This window comes from Bolinopsis microptera, chromosome 4 (assembly GCF_026151205.1).
Source record: "Bolinopsis microptera isolate Bmic1 chromosome 4, MBARI_Bmic_1.0, whole genome shotgun sequence".
NCBI classification, from domain to species: Eukaryota; Metazoa; Ctenophora; class Tentaculata; order Lobata; family Bolinopsidae; genus Bolinopsis; species Bolinopsis microptera.
Genome location: NC_087075.1, coordinates 4,516,732 through 4,540,741, shown reverse-complemented (window position 1 = coordinate 4,540,741; position 24,010 = coordinate 4,516,732). Strand labels below are relative to the sequence as shown.

Sequence of the window (24,010 nt, the reverse complement as noted above, 5' to 3'; positions counted from 1 at the left end):
TTTTGGTATTTTAAAATTGAAATTTGACTTATTTGGTCATAGTGGTGATTTATGCTTTGTCGAAGTGGAAGCTTTTAAAAATGAAAGCGAAAGTCTTTAAACTGTGCGTTGGTTTTATGGCCCAGGAAACCTTACTGGTAGGGGCCTAACTTAGCTTTGAAAATAAAAGAGATAGAAACGTCTGGTTTTCAACAAAATATTCTCCTTGTAAAAATAACGTTTCCTCCCCAGGAGGAAATTTTAAAACAACGTAGATTTTGAACTATCGCGAAAAGTCTTATTTTGGGCCTTATATTTATAAAGGTGTGCAGCTTTATAACTTTGCAGTTTGCGGATTCTTGTTCTCTGATTGGCTAAATCGTATCACGTGGTACGTGGTGCAATTGCATCCTTGGAATAATTGAAGCGTGCAAAATTGCAAATGCAATGAACTAACGAGCGCGCGCGGAGTTAATTCAGCAAGCTGTGAAAATTGGTAAGCTCACTGATAGACTTGGAGGACTTCGCCGCTTCGACGCGAACTAGCATTCTTCATTCTTGCTTCATGCTTGTTCGTCGATCGTTGCTCTGCTTCGCAGAGCAACGATCTCGATGGGTTGACATCGTCAATCAATGATAGACTTACCACTACCAGGAAGCTGTCCTAAAAATTTAGGCATATCCAATTATCAGACATTGATTATGTTACCACTCCTACTATAATAAATCGCTCGCCCAAATTTTAAGAAAATTCTTGTAAAAAGGCCTTTTGGATATGAAATTGATCTGAATCGGTCGCGGTGTATTTTTGGACGCTGATTCCGAATCACCCCCGAATGACGTAGGGTAAAAATGCTTCCCTGGAGAGTAATATCATATATGGCCGGGGCAAAAAACCGTTTTGGTCACGTGACAGGCTAGTAAAACAAGAATTCGATTGTTTAGGGCTCGGGTTAGAGTTAGGGTTGTGGTAAGGGTTATGGATAGCTTCGGGGTTATGGTTAGATTAGGGTTAGGGTTGGGATTAGGGTTTATGTAAAACCGTTTTGAACTTACATATCAGTAAAACGCGGTTTGTAGCTGTGTTTTGGTAAAAATAGTATGAATAAATTGTAAATGATCATTACATATATTAAAGTCACTATTGTGACGGTACATTAGAACCTGATATATCATATCAGGTTAATGTCCGGTTAAAAATGTTGAACTGAACAACCTCAAACTAAAAGTAAAAGTAAATAAAAGTAGTAGCAGCACCGCCGCACCGTAATGACCGTATACAATAAAGCAATAATCCACAATTATTGTATTTTGAATATTTAAAATTGGGTATAGATCAGGATAATAATTATTGAAGCTTCTAGTCAAAACTTTACCCAGTTGGCTGATCTATGGCCCGCTTCTCTCTCTATCCCCCAGAACACAAAAGTTCAATAGAAGAAATGAACAGCGAATATTTTTAACAAGAAAAGGCCTAAAAGTCAAAGCTTGATAAGACCAAAGAAAGGTTTCATTCAAAGGTTCCAATGCCATAACTATGAATCATTTGATCATATAAAAACTTAATTAGCGTGTAAGCAAAAAATTCAAGCGATATTAATCAGAGAACTAAATATTCAGCAAACAATTAATATTGCGGTCTTCATATAATCCCGAAATCTACAATGTCAAATGGTCTGATAATGACGTCACAGCACCCCTGATAATGACGTCACAGCACTCCCTTCTAATTTGACCTGTTCATGAACTCCTCTATTTCCTCTACTGTCCGGGGTATGTTGTGGGAGAGCAGTTCAGTTCCGTCAGCCGTTACTGCTACTCCGTCTTCTATTCGTACCTTAAACGTTGAACACGTTAAATTGTTATTATCATTTTATATTATCGTTTTATCATTTTATATTCTATTGTACCAAATAACGGAGTAGTTCGCTGTTTATTAGTCTCATGATTGAAATACTGATATCTGGATATTATCCGGTTGGAAGAGACAAGGACAAGTGAAACAAGGAAGTTAGGAGTAAGGGCAAATTTTCGGCGTCAACGCCATCTTCAGGCTAAAATTGTTATAAATGTTAGTATATAATAAATGCTTCTATACTAGTTAAAATGCTAAATTAAAATTACACACACTGAATACAGGTTACATCAAATGGTATTGTACATTACATTGAAAATAGTGATGTACACACGTTTTACACTCTGTCCAAGTACATAATATCTACTGAACAGCAGGGTCGTGTGCTATTTGTTTAAATTTGTCTTTGAATATGTTGTAAAAGAAATCCCTTAAGCTTCTCGCACTCTTCTTTGTTATTGATACTAGGTTTAAATAAATTAATGTAGTAAGCTTCTGTCACTTTACGTTTAATGGTGCTATATAAGTTAATTTCTAAAATATCGAAGGAAATATCTGGTTCTATGTTATCGTGAAACTCTGAATAATGAGCAGCCAACGCATTATCAGGATAGGTTAAAGGCCTGTTGACTGCTCTTCGATGCTCTGAAAATCTATCGTGTGCTGTTCTACTCGTTTCCCCTATATATAGCTCTTGACATAATTTACACGTAACTTTGTATATGACACATTTTGGTTTGCAGTCGTGATTTGTTGTGATGAGTGGACATATGATACAGTTTGGTATGGTGCAGTGTGGTTTGTCGTGTGGTCGTGATGAACATAAGATCTCTGAGAGTTTCTTACCTGGTGTGAATATGAATTTGACCGGTAAGTTGTGTGAGAGGGCAAATTGAGTGACTTCTTTGGAAAATGGCTCGTTGATGAATGGTAGAGTGCATGTTACGTGGTCGGTATCTTGTATGTTTGATGATGAAGGGTTATGACGTGTTGTAGGTGAGAGAGGGTGAAGTCGTCCTGTTTTGTTTATACGTCGTGGGTCTTGGTAACCGTTGTTGACCAACAAGTTGTCTACTATCTTCATGGACTCTTCTTTATACTCTGGTGTTGATGAGCAAAAAGCAGCCGTTTTGTAGAAGTTCTTGATGGTTGCTACTTTAGTTCCCTCATTGTGGTGGCTGTTGGCGTGCAGTGTGATATTCTTTTTCTGCTTCTTTCTGTAGAATTTGTGGTGTAGTGTTCCCTGTTCGTCGATCTTTATCTGGGTGTCGAGGAATGGGGTGAAATCCTGACGGCTTTCCGGATAGTCAATTTCCCATTTGAGCAACTGGTCTGGGTCCTCGTTTGAGATGGACTCCACTATCCTCAGAGCTTCTTCTTTGGAGCTGGCTAGACTCCCGGCATCATCCACGTATCTCCGGTAGAATGAGACGTGTAAATCAGTGTAAATCGATCTTCTCTCGAACATATATACTCGTACTATCGCTCCTATTGGTGATGGTTGGCACCCCATGAAGAGACCAATTTTCTGGAGGTAGAGTCTTGAGTGATATGTAAAGTATGAGTTGGTGAAGACGAATTCAAGGATCTTGTGGATGTGCGTGAGTGTTAGACCCCAGGTGTCGAGGTCTTCCCAATGTTCTTCGGTGAGTGTAATGAGGTCTTGAATGCAGCCACTGATGTTGATGTTTGTGTACAGTGCTGTGACGTCAGCTGTGAAGAATGAGAGACCTGAGAGTTGTTGATGTGACATGTTTTGAAGCTCTTCTAGGTGAGTGTGTATATTGCTCAGGTGAGATGGAACATGATTAAGCAGAGGAGATAGAATAGATTTAACAATCCAAGCAAGCTTCTCAGAAGGGGAATTTATACAAGACACAATTGGACGTATTTTACAATTAGAAATAATATAATGTCTTAGTTTCAGATGTAGATATTATTTCTAATTGTAAAATACGTCCAATTGTGTCTTGTATAAATTCCCCTTCTGAGAAGCTTGCTTGGATTGTTAAATCTATTCTATCTCCTCTGCTTAATCATGTTCCATCTCACCTGAGCAATATACACACTCACCTAGAAGAGCTTCAAAACATGTCACATCAATATATATACACGCGCACGTTTCTTTTGTTACAATTTCACCGCTCTTCAAAAAGTGCAGAAAGTTCCAGAACAAAGATCACCTTCCAACACAACGTGCAAGACCCGGGCCCGGTGGTACCTGGGGCTTGCCCCCAGGTCCCAATCCTTCCTGAAAACCACCTGGGCCTCCTATCAGAGAGTAAGTCCCTCTTTCTTACTTTCCCCAACTCCTTTATTCCTCCTTCTCTACGTATCCTTACCCAGGCTCGGTGGTACCGCCCGTAAGGGCGGTCCTACTCTCCTCTCCTAAAAGCCACCCGAGTCTGGCTCACCAGTGTAAGCTTCCCCCATCATTTAACCCCCCTGCTGCTGAACCACTATCACTACTACAAACCTGTGATCCCAGTGCCAGTAAAATTCCTTGTTCTTTGTTTCTCAAACTAACCTCACTTTCCAACTCCCCGAGGACAAGTGAAGCTGGAAACACAACAACATGTGAAAAGCTAATCTACAGCAACAGCAGCAAGGAGACTACAGCAATGAGAAAGGGGACACAAGATAATGAGCAGCTGAGTCCTTGCAAAATAACCATGAGTAAGGCGGAAGTTTCGAGATCATTTTATGCTCTTGTTACACTCCGCATTTTCCATACACATGTGTGCAGTGCTTTCTGTGTAATATTGTACACTGAGTTATCCACCTGTGTGTACACGTTCTATTTTGCTATTTAATAATATGTGCTGCTAACAAAATTACCCAACATCAGACGTGTCTAGCTTAATGCTTGAAAAAGCAATTAAAAATAAGCTCTGACAAGGTAAAAAATTTCCACGCAGACCAAACAGCTCCTCTGCCCCCGGGGCCCGGGGTCCCTGTGCTAACCCCCCAATGGGGGGAATTTGCAAATACTTCCCCTGCAAAATTAACCCTTTTTCCCGGGAGAGCAGAGCTGTCAGCACCGGCCCTTTACATTACACTTGTTAATTTGGAAAACATGCTATGTGAGAAGTGTGCTCCCTTTCAAGCGGCACCATTCCCCTCTCAAAACTTAAAACCCAACTTTTTTAGGCGATAAACCGTATGTCGTGACATGCAAAAAAACCCATCCGCACGTCACGCGATCAATACCCCCGGGGCTCCACCTCCCCCCCCGCCGGGGGAGGGGTTAAAAACACAAAGCAGACAGCGATCCCGGACTCAAACAGTTTCTGGCTCGCAGAGATCAAAAATAATGGAAAAAACCCACCTTGCTCCCCGCCACACCCCTCCCGGTTATCAAAAAAACGGTTGCGATGACGATGACGCGACAAAGAGGGATGGGAAAGGGGTTAGTCAAATACCAACCTCGGAGCGGATGACACTGGTTGGGGGGAGAAGGTAAAAAAAAAGCAACCCCCCCGGTAACTTTGAATGATGACTTTGCGCTGGGAAGTACAACAGCAAGCCGAACAAGCATGATGTCTAAAAACATCATTCTTCAAAATTTGGGATTGCTAAAATTTGGTTGCTGGAACCAAAAGACACATTGCGAAAGATAAAAAACCTTTTCACTGCCTATCAAGAGCCCAAATTTAAATTTTTTCCTTCGCCAAATTTCCCGATTACGCCCCTGAAGCTTTTCTCCTACCCCTGTTACCCGTTATACTAATTCCCCCGGAGGGGGGACAAACATACCCACGAAAAAAGAGGGGTTATCCCTGACCCCAATGGTCCCTGAAACCTTATAAAGGTTTTTTTCTATCTGGACCATGGTGACCCAAAATCCCCCGTCCCCACGCTCAGATCGGGGAAACGTGAAGCAAAACACTGAAAAATTTTCTACCCCCGCCGTCCCCTTCCCCACCCCAATTACCAGGGGGCCCGGGCGGCATTCCCACAAAAGGATCACAAAATGAACCAAAAGGTGGACGTTTTTTCCTTCATAGAATACGTGTCAAAAAAAGGGGGTGTCCGTTATTTCACAAAACACCCCAAAGTGGGTGCTTCAGTACAAGGGTTCTGATCAGGGATTTGGCCCCTCACGAATGTGTTAAATCTCTTTGAATAAGTAAGTTCTTTTCTGGGCGGGGACTGAAATCTCTCGGGAATCTTGCAACCCGAAAAAAAAGCCCCCCGAAAACATCCCCATATGTTCACCGGTCTGCCAAAAGTGCCCTGAACTTTTTGGGCCCCGATGTTCAAAAGTTACCAGAAATAAAAATTTCCCCGTCCCAAAAACCCGTTCCCCTCTCAGGGAACCCGAAAACGGTGGTCTATGGAAAACTTGTGGAAAAGTCAACCATCTTGTCGGGGCCATACAAAGCAAGGGAAAAAGTCAAGGCCTTCAACTAATCTACTCATTCGAAAGAACCTTAGAATACATTTTAAAAAGAAAAAAAAAAGTAACCTTCCTTCGTTCCTACACATCGGAACCAAGAACCTCAATCCCCCCCTGAGGTTAAACCCCAGCGTCGATTCACAAAGTAGTGATGTCAGCCTGGGAAACACATTTTAAATCACTGTTTTCCCGAGGCGAGTCAAAATCTAACTTGTTTTTTCCCGAATGAACCCCCTAGTTCAAGACGAGCCCCCTTTGGCCCTATTGAAAAAATGCGAATGCGACCCCGCCGAATTTACCGATTCAGATCATGCGCCAGCAAACCCAGCCACCAGCTCAACGGATATTCACAACGAAATAGAAATCCATAGCAAAGGTTGAACCCCCTGGGGAAAAGGGGAGGACTACCTTGACGAAGGAAGTCACCACTCCCGAGCCTCCCCCCCAAGCCAGTCACCCTATTGAACCCCAAATGAACCCGTTGATTGCAACTCGAAAACCGGGATTCCCTAACGAGAAGAAAATACGCTCCCAAATCACTCCCCCTAAAAAATATACGCAGTCAAAAAGCGAAGATACGCAGAAACGACAACAAAGAAAACCCCTGCGAACCACCCCAATGGCCCTTTGCCGATAAAGAAGGGGCCACACTGATCCCAGTCCGAAAAGGGGCTCCCAATCACTCTAAAAATAACCCCCCTTGATCCCGGGGAAGAGACACCCAATTTAACAAAAGTTTTCCCCTGTCACTTTGATGCATCCTCGGCTCGGGGTTTAAAACAATGTTTTCCTCAACAAAAAGAAACTTGTGCCCTCTCAAAAATTTGTGAGTACAGGAAGCAAGACCGGTAAAATTATCATCTCTCATCAAAAACTCAAAAAACGTGATCAAATGGAACTCCTTCCAATTATTTCCCCTTGACCCTTTACCCAAAGAAAAAAAAGGTTGATCTGTTTTTAGTAATCAGTGTATGGAAACAAACCGATTAGATAGTTTTCAAAAATCCGGTGAGATTCAGAGAAATTTAACCCGCAAATTTACTTGAAACACACCGTTTTCCCCTACCAACCGAGCCCAACTTTCGGGCGACTACGTAACCCCTGAAGGCCTCGTTGGTAAACTGATCCCAAATTTTTCATTTGGCCCCCCCAAGGTAAATCTTACTAGAAGTGCGAAAAGAAAAAAAAGGGAAAGTCGACAAAAAGAAAAAGGAAAAAAAGGGGAAACAAAACCCCCCCCGGTCCCCTTGGCCCTCACGAATTCTTTAGCGCACCTGATACCGGGACCCTTTTACCCGCTAACGGGCCAACCATAAAATTTAAACGAAAGGGAAAAACCTGCGGGCGTATGCCCTCAAGGGTCCCCTAAAAGGGTACAAATGCAGTCAATGCCGGGTTTAAAGGCGGGGTGCAGTGCTACAAGACAGTTTTTTTCGTTTAAAAAAAGGATACTGAAACAAAAAGCAATCTCTGCCCTGATATTCGTCACCTCTGTCAGAAAAAAAGTGGAGTTTTAGTGCGAAAAAAGCTCAGCCCGTTTAAGCAAAGTGAAAACAAGGCGACCTAAACCTATTAGAGAGGCGTAATGAACAAAACAATACTCTAACCTATGGCCCAAACACGGGACTCAGCCCTCCAGATTAAGAGTGAACTTGCTAACTGCTTTCAAAAAAGTTGGAGCAACAAATACGCTAATAGAAGGCAGTTGAAAATTGATGGGCCCAAAGAAATCGAAGAAAGCATCAAGAGTGTGGCAAAAAGCTAAAAAAACCGTCACACCACAGCTGAAGAGCTAAAGGGTGGTCAATTCCCTTTCAGTCATTTAAAAACGAAATTTTCCTCAAATAGGCCCCGAATCGAGGCACTTGAAGTAAACCAGAGGCCCGACGCAGGCCCTCCCAGTTCACCAAAAGCCTCCGGCGAACCCACGCCCCCCGGCGTGACACACCGGCCTCTGTCGAGATGGGAACGGGAAAGCAAAACAGGGTACCCTGGGCCAAGATCGTTGAGAATGGAGGCCCGGGGAAAGTTCATAACGAAAAAGAAGAACAGAAAAACCACAAAGGAATGTCCCTTACCAGCAACCAACAGGACAACCGCAGTGAGTCAAAACTTCGGGAACCCCCCCATCGGGAAACCAATCAACGGTTGAAAAAAAGGGAGAGAGAAAAAAATTTTCCAGGGAAAAGGGGGAAAGTACAGACAGCACACTGTTTTCTGTCCCGATATAATTTTGATCATTCAACCTAAACTGTTAAATAGTCAATTAAAGTAACTGCCTAAGTTTGCGCTATGGGGTACGACAAAAAAAAAAAATTATTAACCCACACCATCAAAGATCAACCCCAAATGCTTTTCACACGGGGATAAATCCCCTTCCCAAAAAGAAATCGGGGCCTCGTAGTATTTTGGGGATTTTCCCCCCGAGCCCCGGAACACAACCAAACCCCAAAAGTTTTCTCGGGACTGTTCCATCGAGAACGATAAACCCTAAATGAGAAAATCAGCTCTCAACAAATTTTGAAGCTAGTAGCGGCCCCAAAACCAAGGGGTTTGAAAAGAGGACTTTCCCTTCCAAAAGACGCTCGGTGCCAAAATTTTTACAAATACGAGGGTTTCAAGCTGAGAGAACGAGGTCAAAAAATGCTGTGGGTGCGCCCCCGTGAAGGAATGAGGAAAAAAATGCGCTTACCTCGGTAAGCACCAACCAAGGAAAATCCGGGGCCCACAAACGGGTTTAGAGATGAAAGCCCCCCAAAGTGGAACTCATCAAAATCAGGCGGGAAACATAACCCACCGCGGGACAAATTTGGGGTGTCAAATTCGAAAGCGAGGTCCGAAGTATGCTGGCCCGTTTCGCTCCTAAAAGAAAAAAAGGACAGTTTTTATCGGGAATTCAAATTTAACCCCAAACAAATGGTACCCAAACCAGGGGCTGTGCACAGGTCGGAAGCATTGGCTGCGGGATGTCAGAGTTCATTTTTCCAAAATGCGACGACATACTCATCGTAAAGCTTAAAGCCAAATACTTCAACCTTGACAAAGATCTGAATCTTATCAATGAGTACGACTCGCCAGCTCATGGCTCATACAAGAAACGAATGCGTTCCAAATGGGAACAATATACAACCACTTGCGAGCACTTAGAAGAGTGTCTATCAAATATCCCCGACTCCGAAGATGCTGCCATACTTGGTGACATGAACGCGCGGACCGGCACATTAAACGACTTCTTATACCATGCGAGTCGAGGGACCCTTCAAGTTGAACTCGATCCTCCCCAGCATTCTATCTCCTACTGAGGTAGCCCTCTAGAAACAACAAGATCGGATTCTCAACTCCAACGGCAAACCCTTCATGAGCAACTCCAGACAACTGGAATGATAATCTAAACGGAAGGACAATTGGGGCATATTTTGGCAGTCCAACTTGCATTCAAAGAAATGGAGTAAGTACGGTCGACTACATTTGCGTGTCCCACAGCCTCCTTCATCGGGCCCAAGGTTCTTCAAAGTTGGTGACCTCACCCCTAATTCTGACCACAGACCAATATCCAACACTTTAACCACTAACATAAGGAAATTGTGATGGCTGGCGACATCTCGAACGAAAATGGAGCTCAAATTCGCATCGATCCCGAAACCCCATTCAAGTGGACCAAAGATGCCTGCTCTGGACTTGGTAATGGTACCACAGAAAAATTCAAGTCAGCCCAGAACACCGCTCAATTCAAAGAGAAAGTTTGATTTCTCTTCTTCAAACTGATATTTCCTCCCCTGACGACATTCGCAGTTTCATGAATTGTGATTGCCACCTTACTAACCTGGCAAGTCAAGTTACCACCCAGAAAAGGGGGAAAGCCAAGTACTAACAAAAAACAAATGGTTTGATTGGAGTGTAGGCATGCTAAACGATTAGTCTGTAGAGACGAAAGAGCCAAGATAACACCCACATCGATCCTATGCTCGTGGAATCCAACCGAGCAAGATTTTACCTCCGTAAGAAAGAATACAGGGCACAAACACGAGCTAGAAAGGGAGCTTACCTATACAAACTTAACGAGAAAATCAACCTCAGCAACAACATCAACTGGGCTGCCTTTAAACGACCTCTCGTCCGCTTGCAAGGACCCCGATACATTCGACATATATGACCTGATCGCATTTCACACCAAGTTCTTCAACGACCTATACAATCAGAAGTGCAAGGACCCCCTCGCACGGTGGACTACAAACGAACACTTCGACCAACGAAGCTGGTGAACAGGGACCGAGTACCACCTCGAGCCATCAGTCGAACTTGAAAAACTCAACACAGATTTTACTATCCAAGAACTGGAGAAAGTCCACCAATAAGCTCCAGAATAACAAAAGCGTTTCATGTGATCTTATCTCCAACGAGATGCTCAAGAGCTCCAAACTCGGTCTCCAAAAAGTCCTTCAAAAACATTAAAATTTTCTAACGAAAAGGAATCTCCCCCTGGAAACGCCAATAATACCCCCCTAAAAAAAAAGGGGGGCAACAAACCCCCCGAAAATATAGGCAATCACAGTCGGAATTTCCCTTGGAAAACTCTTTGATCCCCCTCCTTGATGGTGATCGAAATTCCGAAAAGTCGTCTGTCCCATTCCCCCCCCAACTGGGTTTCGAGGGTCCCCAGTGCTCTGCCATATCCGACCCTTAAACGTCTCGGAATTACAAAAAGTAAAGAAGAAAATATTCGCTTGCTTCGTGGATATCGTAAGCGTTACACGTCTGCAGGGAGGCTCATAATCTCAAGTAGATTTGATCTAAGGTTTCTCTTGCCTCCAAACATGTACAGAACTAGTTACCCGTTAACTTACAAGAAGCTGTCTAACCACGATTCCCATTGGTACCAACAGGCATCAATGTCGCCGGAGCTCTTCAAGCATATTTATGACCTCCAAAGGCCTAAAGTCTAAGGCTTGTAAATTCCGAAGAACGGTCTTCAAGGTGCCAAATCTTTATGTGGCATTGACTGAAAAACTTTGGTGTAACTCAACGCATAACAAGCCTTCAGCAAACAACTTATTTTGCCTTCACCGAATTTAGCAAGGTTAAATGGGACCTGATCAATTAACACCCCCGACAATTACCCAAATCCTGGTTTTTCAATTTCGGGTCTGTTTGAGAAGTGTTCCTCGGTTCAAACTGACCTGTCTCTCATCGTCCAAATCTTACTTGCATCTTAGGATTTTAATTCAGTTTAACGTTTTTCATTAAATTGCCAATGAACGGAACCTGATGAAAAAATACTGAAGGATTTTTCCGGTTGGAAGAGAAAATGGTCGAACAAGTCGAGGCATTAAGGCAACCGCAACGCATGCTTAAAGGTTTAAAAGCTGTTTAAACCAGTAGTATATATGCTTCAGATACTACGTTAAAATGCAAAGAATTTTGCGCTATGGTATCAGGTTACATCAATTGGGTATGAGCATGAAAAAATGAACCCCGCACTTGTCAGACAAAACTACTGACAGCAGGTGTTGCTTTGTAAATGGTGTCTTCGGTTATTAAAAGAAATCTTAACACGCACTTCTTTTCGGAGATACTAGGTTAATAATATAATGGTAGCTCTGCCCTTTACGTTTAATGGTGCAGATACTACGCAATTTCTCAGAATCATCCGATGGAAATTTTTCTATGTTATCGTGAAACATTAATGAGCAGAAGAACTAAACACTCATGGTATAAGACCTGGTTGATCGCTTTTCATGCTCTGAATCCACAGGGCCTGTTTTTCCCGTTTCCCCCTATAAAGCCGAAAATACGACGTAATTTTGGAAAATTGGATTCAGTTGGTTGTGATGAGTTGTAAAAGTTTTGGTATGGTGCAGTTTTGTCCCAAACATAAATGCAAGTTTTTACTGGTTAATAAAACGGTAATTCGTGAGAGGGCAATCTGAGACTACGAAAAAGTCGATGTGCAATGCTAGAGATGATGTTTACGTGGCTGGACTCTTATTTTGAGATGAAGGGAGGAGTAGGCAGAAAGAATCTGGAACGTTGGCGGAACCGTGTTGTGCCAACAAGTGATCGTTCAAGGCTTTAATACTCTTTTTGAGGCAAAAACATTTGAAATTTTGAAGAACAGTGCCTCACTGGAATGTCCAATTTTAACCTTCCTAGAAGTGGTCTAGTGTTCAACCTTAAGCGATCTTTAGTGTCAAAGGGGAAATACGGAGGCTTTATGTAATTCGCCCATGACAAGATCTGGGCAATACTCCTTTCAGACTTCTCTTGGATGGTAACCCGACACATACGACTCCAAATGGCGTGTAAATCAGGTAACAACTCCCGACATAATACTCGTACCACGCCCTTTTTATGGATTGCACCGAACCCTTTTGGGGAAACGGGGAATGTAAAGTAGAGTTGACGTTCCAAGTACTTGTGATGTGCGTGGGAGTGACCCAGTTTGGGGTCTTCCAATGTTCTTTGTGGTGATCTAATATGCTGATGCGGGACCATTGAGTTGACTTTTTACACTTGCGTCACTTATGTTAAACTGAGTATTTTGATGGACATTTTTTCTATTCGGTTGTTTTGTCAGTGAGTAAATGATTAAGAGAGTATTGTTTTAAATTTTCCCCATGATTCTCAGAAATCTACGACAATTTTACTTTACTTAGAATAATGTTATTCGTTCATGTATATAGTCTAGGAAACGATTGTGTTTGTTCATCCCGAAAAGCTTGCGTTTAAATTCCGCTTTAATTCCATTACTAATTTCCCAAAATTAAAAACCAACTCTCAGGTCTCTCATTCTTCACAGCTGACGTCACAGCACTGTACACAAACATCAACATCAGTGGCTGCATTCAAGACCTCATTACACTCACCGAAGAACATTGGGAAGACCTCGACACCTGGGGTCTAACACTCACGCACATCCACAAGATCCTTGAATTCGTCTTCACCAACTCATACTTTACATATCACTCAAGACTCTACCTCCAGAAAATTGGTCTCTTCATGGGGTGCCAACCATCACCAATAGGAGCGATAGTACGAGTATATATGTTCGAGAGAAGATCGATTTACACTGATTTACACGTCTCATTCTACCGGAGATACGTGGATGATGCCGGGAGTCTAGCCAGCTCCAAAGAAGAAGCTCTGAGGATAGTGGAGTCCATCTCAAACGAGGACCCAGACCAGTTGCTCAAATGGGAAATTGACTATCCGGAAAGCCGTCAGGATTTCACCCCATTCCTCGACACCCAGATAAAGATCGACGAACAGGGAACACTACACCACAAATTCTACAGAAAGAAGCAGAAAAAGAATATCACACTGCACGCCAACAGCCACCACAATGAGGGAACTAAAGTAGCAACCATCAAGAACTTCTACAAAACGGCTGCTTTTTGCTCATCAACACCAGAGTATAAAGAAGAGTCCATGAAGATAGTAGACAACTTGTTGGTCAACAACGGTTACCAAGACCCACGACGTATAAACAAAACAGGACGACTTCACCCTCTCTCACCTACAACACGTCATAACCCTTCATCATCAAACATACAAGATACCGACCACGTAACATGCACTCTACCATTCATCAACGAGCCATTTTCCAAAGAAGTCACTCAATTTGCCCTCTCACACAACTTACCGGTCAAATTCATATTCACACCAGGTAAGAAACTCTCAGAGATCTTATGTTCATCACGACCACACGACAAACCACACTGCACCATACCAAACTGTATCATATGTCCACTCATCACAACAAATCACGACTGCAAACCAAAATGTGTCATATACAAAGTTACGTGTAAATTATGTCAAGAGCTATATATAGGGGAAACGAGTAGAACAGCACACGATAGATTTTCAGAGCATCGAAGAGCAGTCAACAGGCCTTTAACCTATCCTGATAATGCGTTGGCTGCTCATTATTCAGAGTTTCACGATAACATAGAACCAGATATTTCCTTCGATATTTTAGAAATTAACTTATATAGCACCATTAAACGTAAAGTGACAGAAGCTTACTACATTAATTTATTTAAACCTAGTATCAATAACAAAGAAGAGTGCGAGAAGCTTAAGGGATTTCTTTTACAACATATTCAAAGACAAATTTAAACAAATAGCACACGACCCTGCTGTTCAGTAGATATTATGTACTTGGACAGAGTGTAAAACGTGTGTACATCACTATTTTCAATGTAATGTACAATACCATTTGATGTAACCTGTATTCAGTGTGTGTAATTTTAATTTAGCATTTTAACTAGTATAGAAGCATTTATTATATACTAACATTTATAACAATTTTAGCCTGAAGATGGCGTTGACGCCGAAAATTTGCCCTTACTCCTAACTTCCTTGTTTCACTTGTCCTTGTCTCTTCCAACCGGATAATATCCAGATATCAGTATTCTATTGTACGTTTGAGATACTTGAAGGTACTTTTTTTGAATAGGTCAGAGGGGTCAGAAGATAATAGTGATTACTTACCCCTCCAGTGCCCCTACAAAAGTGATTACTTACCCTCCAGTGCCCCTATAAAAGTGATTACTTACCCCTCCAGTGCCCCTATAAAAGTGATTACTTGCCCCTCCAGTGCCCCTATAAAAGTGATTACTTACCCCTCCAGTGCCCCTATACGGCTCAATCTTTTCCTTGTTCATATATTTCGCTTGGTCAGGATTAGCGTAAGCTGCTTCGATTAACTGAAGATATGACACATTATTTACAAAATGAATTTAATTTGATTTGATTGATAAATAAGGTAGAACTAGAAGAAAAAGCAGTTCAAGCATCGCGACTTACAGCATCACCGAAGTAAACCCCTGGCTCAACAGTAATGACCATGCCCTCCTCCAAGTTACGGGTCGTTCTCAGATACTTTATACTAGGTTCCTGGATGCGAGGTGGAGCGTTCACGTATCCACCTGGTAATGTCACGTGATAACATAAACACGTGATATCATAAACAGTATCATGGTCCAAAACGAAATAGCCAAAGGCGTAAAACTTGAAAAATCCACAATTGAAGATGTTGTTGCCTGTAAACTTGAAAAAAATTACTTTGGCGTAGATAATGATATATTCATTGTTAACTCATACATTAAGCCAGCTAACACTTCCTCTAAAAACTCAGATATTTCGGGCTTTGACACCATCCGTGAACTGGACCAATTTCTTAATGTTCTTCTAAGTAAAGGCGATGTAATTACCTGTGGTGACTTCAACTCGCGTATCGGCCATGACATTGACTTCATCAAAGGAGAAAAATGTGGCTACGAGAGCTTCATTCCCCTGCCAGAAGACTACACCCCCCAAGAACTCCCAACCAGGAACTCAAAGGACAAAAAGTCGAACAATTACAAAAGACCCTTTCTAGAAATGCTTGTCAATAATGAACTCCATATTCTCAATGGGAGAACTTTAGGAGACTCATATGGTGACTTCACTTGTATTCAGACTAGCGGTGCCAGCGTTGTTGACTACTTTATTATATCACCAAACTGCAGTAAGTATGTATGTCATATGACAATCCAGCCGTTCACTTGCTTTTCTGATCATAAACCACTACTCCTGGCACTCAACTTCTCTCCTTCCAACATTCTTGTAAACACAAAGGCTCTCCATGAAACTTACGCTCGAGCCCCACTTCGTTACAAAATAACTCCTGATAGCCTTTCAAGCTTACGGGATACAATGATGGACCCACTTGTGGAAGAATGTTCCAAAACCCTCTTAGAAACAGATTATCCCGAAGATCTCCTAGGTACATACAAATTGAACGAAGATATCACAGTTCACTTGAACAAAATAGCAGACAAATGTCTCCAAAAGACCAAACATCCCAAAATAACCAAAAAGGGATCCATAAATAAACAACCCTGGTTCACACAAGCCACTAGAGAAGCTAAAATATCCTGTACTCGAGCAGCTCAAATTGTTTCTGATTTCCCCAATAGCGATTATCTTCGAAAAAATTTTTACCAAGTAAAAAATACGTACAAAAGTTTAATTGACCGTACCAAAAACAAATATCTTGACAAACTGAATACAGATATCGAATCTGGTAAAATTCTAAACTGGAAACAATTCAAAAAAACTGAAAAAATTTAAAGGAAGAGTTGACAAATTTTATTGCCATGACATGGACAACTTTCAAAAATTCTTTGGTAAACTTTATGCCAATGCACATAGCACCATAACTGTAGAGAATAAGGAAGAAATGCTTCAAAATGCAGAGGCTATTAACAATAAGTGCCAACCATCCCCTGCACAATCAATACTCAATGGCCAGATCTCTGTGGACGAAATATCTACTGCGCTCTCTTCGCTCAAAAACGGCAAAAGTTCCTCGGAGGATATGATATGCAATGAAATACTGAAGACCTTGTCCACAACAAATACACAACTCCTTTGCAAAGTATTTAACCGCTGTTTGGACACTGGAACTTACCCGTGGAACAACAGCATTATAACACCCCTACACAAAAAAGGCGACAAAGATAATCCCGACAATTACAGAGCAATTGCTGAGAGTAGTACAATCGGGAAACTATTCTCGACCATTATGCTAAACAGGATAATCAAGTTCAAAAATGAATACAACCCGGACCCCATAAATCAACTTGGCTTCGCTAAAGGAGCTCAAACATATGACCACATACTCACACTCAACACCATTACGTCTAAATACAAAAAGCTCAAGGTTCCCGTCTATGCTGTTTTTGTGGACTTCCGGAAAGCTTTCGACTCTGTTTGCCGTGAAGCTCTTTTCTTAAAGTTAGCTAAACTAGGTATCACTGGCAAAACATTTAATGTTCTTAAACATATGTATAAAAATTCCACTGGCCAGATAAAACTATCTGGATTTGTCAGCGAAAAATTTGACATCAATAAAGGAACTGAACAGGGTCATCCACTTTCCCCTGATCTTTTTAAAATATACATCAGAGATCTTTCCCCTCGACTAGAATATGATAACTGTCCGAAACTAATGAACCAACTTATCAGTCACTTACTATGGGCAGATGATCTGATACTCTTGGCACTGGACCCCAAAACCCTCCAAAAGCAACTCGATGCTTTGAACAATTTCTGCTTGGAATGGGGCGTCGAAATTAATGCAGACAAAACTAAACTCATGAAATTTAATTCCCGCTTCGATAATTATCAGCCGGTTCCCCTCAAAATTGGTAATCACTTGTTAGAAGAAGTCGAGTCATACTGTTATCTAGGAATCGAAATACACAAATCCGGCACATTCACAAATGCCCGAACTGAGCTCAAAAAGAAAGCCATGCGTGCACTTTATGGCATGAAAAGCTCAGTAAACAAATCCAAATTATCATTCCGTTCTCTAACAACACTCTTTGATGCTCTTATTAAACCTATCGTTCTTTACGGAGCGCCTATTTACACACCTAATATGGCTATCATAAAACACATAACAAAACAAGTCGATCTCAATATGGATCCCGACACAAAAACAAAATTTCAAACTAGTATCCTCAAGAAAATTAGTCTTCTGAACAGCGAAAAAGTTCACCTTCACTTTCTTAAATGGTCACTGGGTGTAAATCGTAAAACCAGCAACGCAGGCGTCTGGGGTGAGTCAGGCCGCTACCCATTAATCTATGAATGTATTAACCTCACTCTCAAATATAGCCAACGCTTGAAAAATCTCAAAGATAACTCCCTTGTATCCTTAGCTTTCAAAAACTGGTACCGAAGCTGCCCAAAATCATTGTCATCACCAAGTTGAAAATAACCATGTTCTAAAGAAAATCTTGATTAGTATTACACCACGGCGAGTGTTGTTAATCATTCCAACTATTTACTACTAATAAGGTAGCTAATCTCATCAATACGGTAGGAATAAACACTCAGGTTAACCTAGAAATACAATAAGACTGTTAAAACGAAAAAAAAAACATTTTAACTTAAATATGGTATTTTACAAAACTACTTTACAATTTTCTCTCCTCGTCCTGCAATAACTAACATACCCTCGGCGCTCTGATTTACCCTACCACACACTCTCTTAGAAGCGTCGGTCGTCACTTTGACCAGCCGCTCCACAGATTGCGTGTGGCAAGGTAAATCAGACTTAAACGGACTGCTCAGAAAAGAGAGTACATCTAAACCCTTAGTAAGGGGCGGTTCGGTAACATACACAAAATCTCCTTAAATGACAAATAAACCCAACGATCATTAACTTTACTCATCTTACATAAATCAGAATACACTTCAGCATCAAAATTAAGTCTAGGTAAGTAATAATTTAACTCCGTACACACTTCATCAACACCCCTTAAGTCTAAAATCAAATCTACGGCCTTTTTCCTTAATACGTAATTCTTATCCCCTAACATTGCTATCAAAATATTATGTGGATGCGCAAAATAACTGTTGACTTGAACACCATTTAAAATAAAATCTCTTTCAGACTTACTCTTAATAACCTTCTTAATAAAACTAATCTCCTGAAATAAATTTACGGAACCATACACAATAGAATCATAGTATTTAATAAACATATGCATCGGAAAGTATATATTTACAACATATTCTGCTAATTTTCTTAATTTACCCATTACATTACCCGGGACTCCGCCAGACATGAATAATCTTAAGATTCTGCTTTGGAATGTTATCCACCTGGCGTGGCAGAGGGGGCCAATTTCTGTTCCTGCAAGCTTAGGTGGTAGTGCCCCTGCGGAAACAAGAATTTAGAAATTTCAATCCTATGAGTCAGTATTTAACAGCAATGGAACCAGAGCAGGCTTAGCAAGAGAGAGTTTTCGGAAGAGCTTGAACAAGCAGCGTATCAATGAATTAATTTAGAAACACTTACCGGTTTGAACAGCTAAAACGTGGCGGTAGAGAACCTTCTGGTCCCAACTCAGTTTCTTGACAACACCATCAGGAAGAGGGGAGAAGGTGTGGGCTCTGAGTGGGACAAACTTCCTCGACGCCATCTGGTGAACCGGTCCAGCAGCAAGCTTCCCGGTGGGGCCGGAGAAAGAATTAGGTCCGGTCGTGACTCCATCGAGCGAGGTGAAGAAATGCCGGAAGGGTAGTTCTATCCTGTGTAATGAGCAAACACTTCTCTGCAGTTCCCTCCCCAGCTTCTTTTCCAAGAGGACGACAACTCCCGAATGTCTTCCCGTGTTAGTGCGTTTGACCAATGAGACGTTAGATACTACCAATCAATATTGGTGTCACAAAATATAATCCTCGCGAGCATGAAAATAATGGAATTAGCTAACTAACCGCTTCCGCTGTCAGGAGTGGCGAAACCAAGATATCGACCGGACGGCTGTTCCACCAAAGTAATGTGTTCTTCTTCTTGGCGCCGGAGAACTTCGTCTGAGTCTTTGAGGAGGGTTCCTCTATCTTTTCTTCCGTCGAAATACAGGGCTTCGACTGCTGTACCCTTTAGGTTATCCAGTAAAGCTCCCCTGGACTTAGCCCGTATGTTCCGGATCTTCTTTTCTGTCACCTGCTCCTGTATCCCGACTACCTCGTTGTATTTGCTGAGAAAACGGGCTGCAGTCCCGTTTGATAACTGTTCTGCGGCTAATCGAGGAGCGAGATTTTCAAGTTTCATTAAGTTGTATCTCCCTTTCTTAGCTGGTGGTGTCCTGAAGGATTAGTTCAACATTAAATTTTGAAATTTACGTTTTTCTCTTTGGAAACATTTGATGCAAAATTGATACAATTTTAGACACGGTTGACGAGATGTCACGGGGATGGAATATTTTATTGAAACTGGAACTTCAAATTTCCAATTTCATCCATCAGTAGAACGTACCTAAAAAGCTAAAATTTAAACCACATCCGGAATTTTCCAAAACCAAGAACTTTTTCAAAAAAGGACGACTTTACCAACATCGCAGAAATAGCACTGATGAAGGAGGTTTCTTATCAATATTCAAATTACTTGTTTGCTAATAGTCAAGGTTGAAACTTACATTTGAGCGTTCGAACCGGTGAGATTTTCCTGTTGAATGTGTCGCCTCGATTCGAATCCGTTAAAAAATCCAAAAATCTGTAGAATACAAGTTTGTTCGTCGAATTTAGCAAATTTTTGACGAAATTTGAATCCTCTTTTTATCTAATCATTATATTATGATGCCATTACGTAAAATTATTAGTAATACAGGGTCGGCCAAAAGTCACTGTGCAAACTTAAAACCGGAAACTTTCCATCGATACGGATAAAGAAGGAAATTCTTACCTCGGGTCAGGCTCAAAGTCGCTATCGCTGTTGGTATCACTGTCTGATCCCTCAGTGTCAGAGTCCAGTTGTAGACTCCGTCGTCTTTTTCTCTCTCGTAAATTGCGTGACTGAAATGTATGTGTTATTACCTGAGTCTGGGCAGAAGGTCCAGCAAGGACTTCAAGGACAGGGGAAACAGCAGTTACGGGAGAGAGATTCTGGTCAGCAACAGGTTCAGGGCTCGCAGAACTGTCAACGTTGATCTCTAGAGCGGATTCGACTTCAGTAGTTACTGGTGTAGATGGCTGGGACTGAGCTTCAGGAGAGGAAGAATAGGTAATGAAAATCTTCTTCTCGAGCTCTTCCTTCCGCTTTCTGACAGTTTGAACGCTTAAAGTAGAATGTTTACGAGCTTGTTCTCGAGTTTTCTTCAGTCTCCTGAAATTTTAACATTTATTACCTCCTCTATTAACGTTCAATCAGAAATTATGAGGTTTAAAGTAGAGGCAGAATGAAGTACTAAAGTACAGGTAATACAATTGTTCAAAGAAATGTCACAAAGTATAGATTTCCGTGTTCTAGGTCAGGTTCAGGTCAAATAGCATAAATTTCAGGCAGAGTGAACATGATTTCAGGCAGGCAGCATTGCGGAAATATCAGAGTCGAAAAGTACAATATCTGTAACGGATCTCTGACAGAGAATTAGCCAAACTTAAGTGACAGATTGAAATACAGGAGTTCTCAGAAAGGACAGGTTACCCCAAATTTCAGCGACGAAATCAAGTACAAAAGTACAGGTCAGGTAATACAATTGTTCAAAGAAATGTCACAAAGTATAGATTTTCGTGTTCTAGGTCAGGTTTAGGCCAAATAGCACAAATTTCAGGCAGAGTGAACATGATTTCAGGCAGGCAGCATTGCGGAAATATCAGAGTCGAAAAGTACAATATCTGTAACGGATCTTAAGTGTAGCCAAACTTAAGTGACAGATTTACGGAGCCAAACTTAAGTGACAGATTGAAATACAGGAGTTCTCAGAAAGGACAGGTTACCCCAAATTTCAGCGACGAAATCAAGTACAAAAGTACAGGTCAGGTAATACAATTGTTCAAAGAAATGTCACAAAGTATAGATTTTCGTGTTCTAGGTCAGGTTCAGGCCAAATAGCACAAATTTCAGGCAGAGTGAACATGATTTCAGGCAGGCAGCATTGCGGAAATATCAGAGTTGAAAAAGTACAATATCTGTAACGGATCTCTGACAGAGAATTAGCCAAACTTAAGTGACAGATTGAAATACAGGAGTTCTCAGAAAGGACAGGTTACCCCAAATTTCAGCGACGAAATCAAGTACAAAAGTACAGGTCAGGTAATACAATTGTTCAAAGAAATGTCACAAAGTATAGATTTTCGTGTTCTAGGTCAGGTTCAGGCCAAATAGCACAAATTTCAGGCAGAGTGAACATGATTTCAGGCAGGCAGCATTGCGGAAATATCAGAGTCGAAAAGTACAATATCTGTAACGGATCTTAAGTGGAGCCAAACTTAAGTGACAGATTAACGGAGCCAAACTTAAGTGACAGATTGCAATACAGGAGTTCTCAGAAAGGACAGGTTACCGCAAATTTCAGCGACGAAATCAAGTACAAAAGTACAGGTCAGGTAATACAATTGTTCAAAGAAATGTCACAAAGTATAGATTTTCGTGTTCTAGGTCAGGTTCAGGTCAAATAGCATAAATTTCAGGCAGAGTGAACATGATTTCAGGCAGGCAGCATTGCGGAAATATCAGAGTTGAAAAAGTACAATATCTGTAACGGATCTCTGACAGAGAATTAGCCAAACTTAAGTGACAGATTGAAATACAGGAGTTCTCAGAAAGGACAGGTTACCCCAAATTTCAGCGACGAAATCAAGTACAAAAGTACAGGTCAGGTAATACAATTGTTCAAAGAAATGTCACAAAGTATAGATTTTCGTGTTCTAGGTCAGGTTCAGGCCAAATAGCACAAATTTCAGGCAGAGTGAACATGATTTTAGGCAGGCAGCATTGCGGAAATATCAGAGTTGAAAAAGTACAATATCTGTAACGGATCTCTGACAGAGAATTAGCCAAACTTAAGTGACAGATTAACGGAGCCAAACTTAAGTGACAGATTGAAATACAGGAGTTCTCAGAAAGGACAGGTTACCGCAAATTTCAGCGAATTTCTAAAATACAGTACAATATGCGTAAAACTAACAAAAAACTAACCCGACAAGGGATTTGTGGGAGTCGGAGCAGCAGTAGGTGTCCAAGAGAGTCTGAGCCACCTGGTGAAGTAGAGGAGTTCCAGTTAGAAGAGAAGTGGCACAGAAGGACAGGTATCTCAAGACATCCCCGGAAGTCGGAAGTGCAGCAGGATCAGGTAAAGGAGCCTTCCCTCCGATGAAGGTCAGGTAATGTCCGAGAGGCATACGATCAGGAGTAAGTTTAGAATAGGTTGTAGTTGAGAGAAGTGATAAATACTTAATAAATTGTAATGGAATGGTCTTCTCTTTTATACCACCACGGCCCTATCAGGGCTGATAGTCCAGAACGTGACCCAATCAGTGCTGATCACCGTTCGGTTTCTCCTTGCTTCCTTGTTGAACGTGACCCAATCAGCAAAAACCTTTCTACAAGTCGTCGTCACCTAACGAGTGCCGATCACTGTTCTGGTTCTCCTTGCTTTCTTGTTGAACGTCACCCAATCATTTGGCACGGGTTAGTCACGTGATCTCATTAAACATCTTGTTGCACGAGATCATTATCAGGACTTAAATGTCACTTCACCCACAACGATAACTTTCAATCCAATCTACTTTATGTACCTTTCTTATTTACATCAGAAAACCAGCAGTTGGTCAAGTTTCGATATAACAAGATTAAATTACCAACTTAGTGCTGATCCAAATGTTTGGACTAGTTTTGAAATGGGCGGCAAACTCCACGTTTCAGAACATCAATGCATGGAACTGAGATTTGCAGTGTTCGTTGAAAGCAACAAGCTAAAGCGCCCACGTGTTCCCTGTAGTGAAAACTTTATCCAACGCGAAATACATATTTTGGCGCTAGGCGAGCTGGTAAACTTAATTTTGGTAAATTAATGAGATGACCGATATTTTCTCAAAAAACTTTGCTGTTAAATCTAATTTATCATTATTTGAGGTCTAATTTGGATAATGCATAGAATCTGTAATAATTTCAATACTGCTGCTTGACCCAGCTTATATGTTTGGCTCCGCGCGATCGTCTCAAATTACGCAATTATAATGCGATAAAGTGAGCTTAGTTATCAGAACTTCAACATGCCTAAACATTGGCCAATCTTGAAAAGTTTGGTATCCCCGTATAGGGAAAATTGTTGGCTACAAGATCTGACAGTTGGCATATTGATTTAGGCATTTAAAATCGATGGGCGACCCCAGGCAGGTCTTTGAGGAGGTAGTGAGTGGGTCACTAGTCACTACCTGGTAGCCCCTTGTCATCTGATGAAGGATTCGTCTCGTGAGATGGGTGGGTGGTTGGCTGATCC

At 41.4% G+C, this 24,010-nt stretch overlaps 1 protein-coding gene across 1 annotated transcript; it reads right to left on the bottom strand.

Moving 5' to 3' along the window:
* Positions 1-1,537: 1,537 nt before the first annotated feature.
* LOC134814376 (uncharacterized) lies at positions 1,538-23,009 on the bottom strand. The gene is made up of 7 exons (XM_063822475.1): positions 22,708-23,009; positions 19,506-19,876; positions 19,087-19,383; positions 18,823-18,945; positions 15,039-15,160; positions 14,855-14,938; positions 1,538-1,816 (listed from the first exon to the last, which is right to left on the bottom strand). The coding sequence occupies exons 1-7, from the start codon at positions 22,908-22,910 to the stop codon at positions 1,706-1,708; spliced, it is 1,311 nt and encodes a 436-aa protein (XP_063678545.1). The 5' UTR covers positions 22,911-23,009; the 3' UTR covers positions 1,538-1,705.
* Positions 23,010-24,010: the final 1,001 nt, after the last annotated feature.

What these genes read in the sequence shown, in the direction of transcription:
- LOC134814376 (XM_063822475.1), bottom strand. Translation starts at nt 22,910, where the DNA reads ATGCCTCTCGGACATTACCTGACCTTCATCGGAGGGAAGGCTCCTTTA. An exon ending in AGTCCCGGGTAATGTAATGG is followed by an intron (nt 15,161 to 18,822) that starts GTAAATTAAGAA and finishes TGACATTACCAG; the next exon opens with GTGGATACGTGAACGCTCCA. An exon ending in CGTATAGGGGCACTGGAGGG is followed by an intron (nt 1,817 to 14,854) that starts GTAAGTAATCAC and finishes TCAACGTTTAAG; the next exon opens with GTACGAATAGAAGACGGAGT.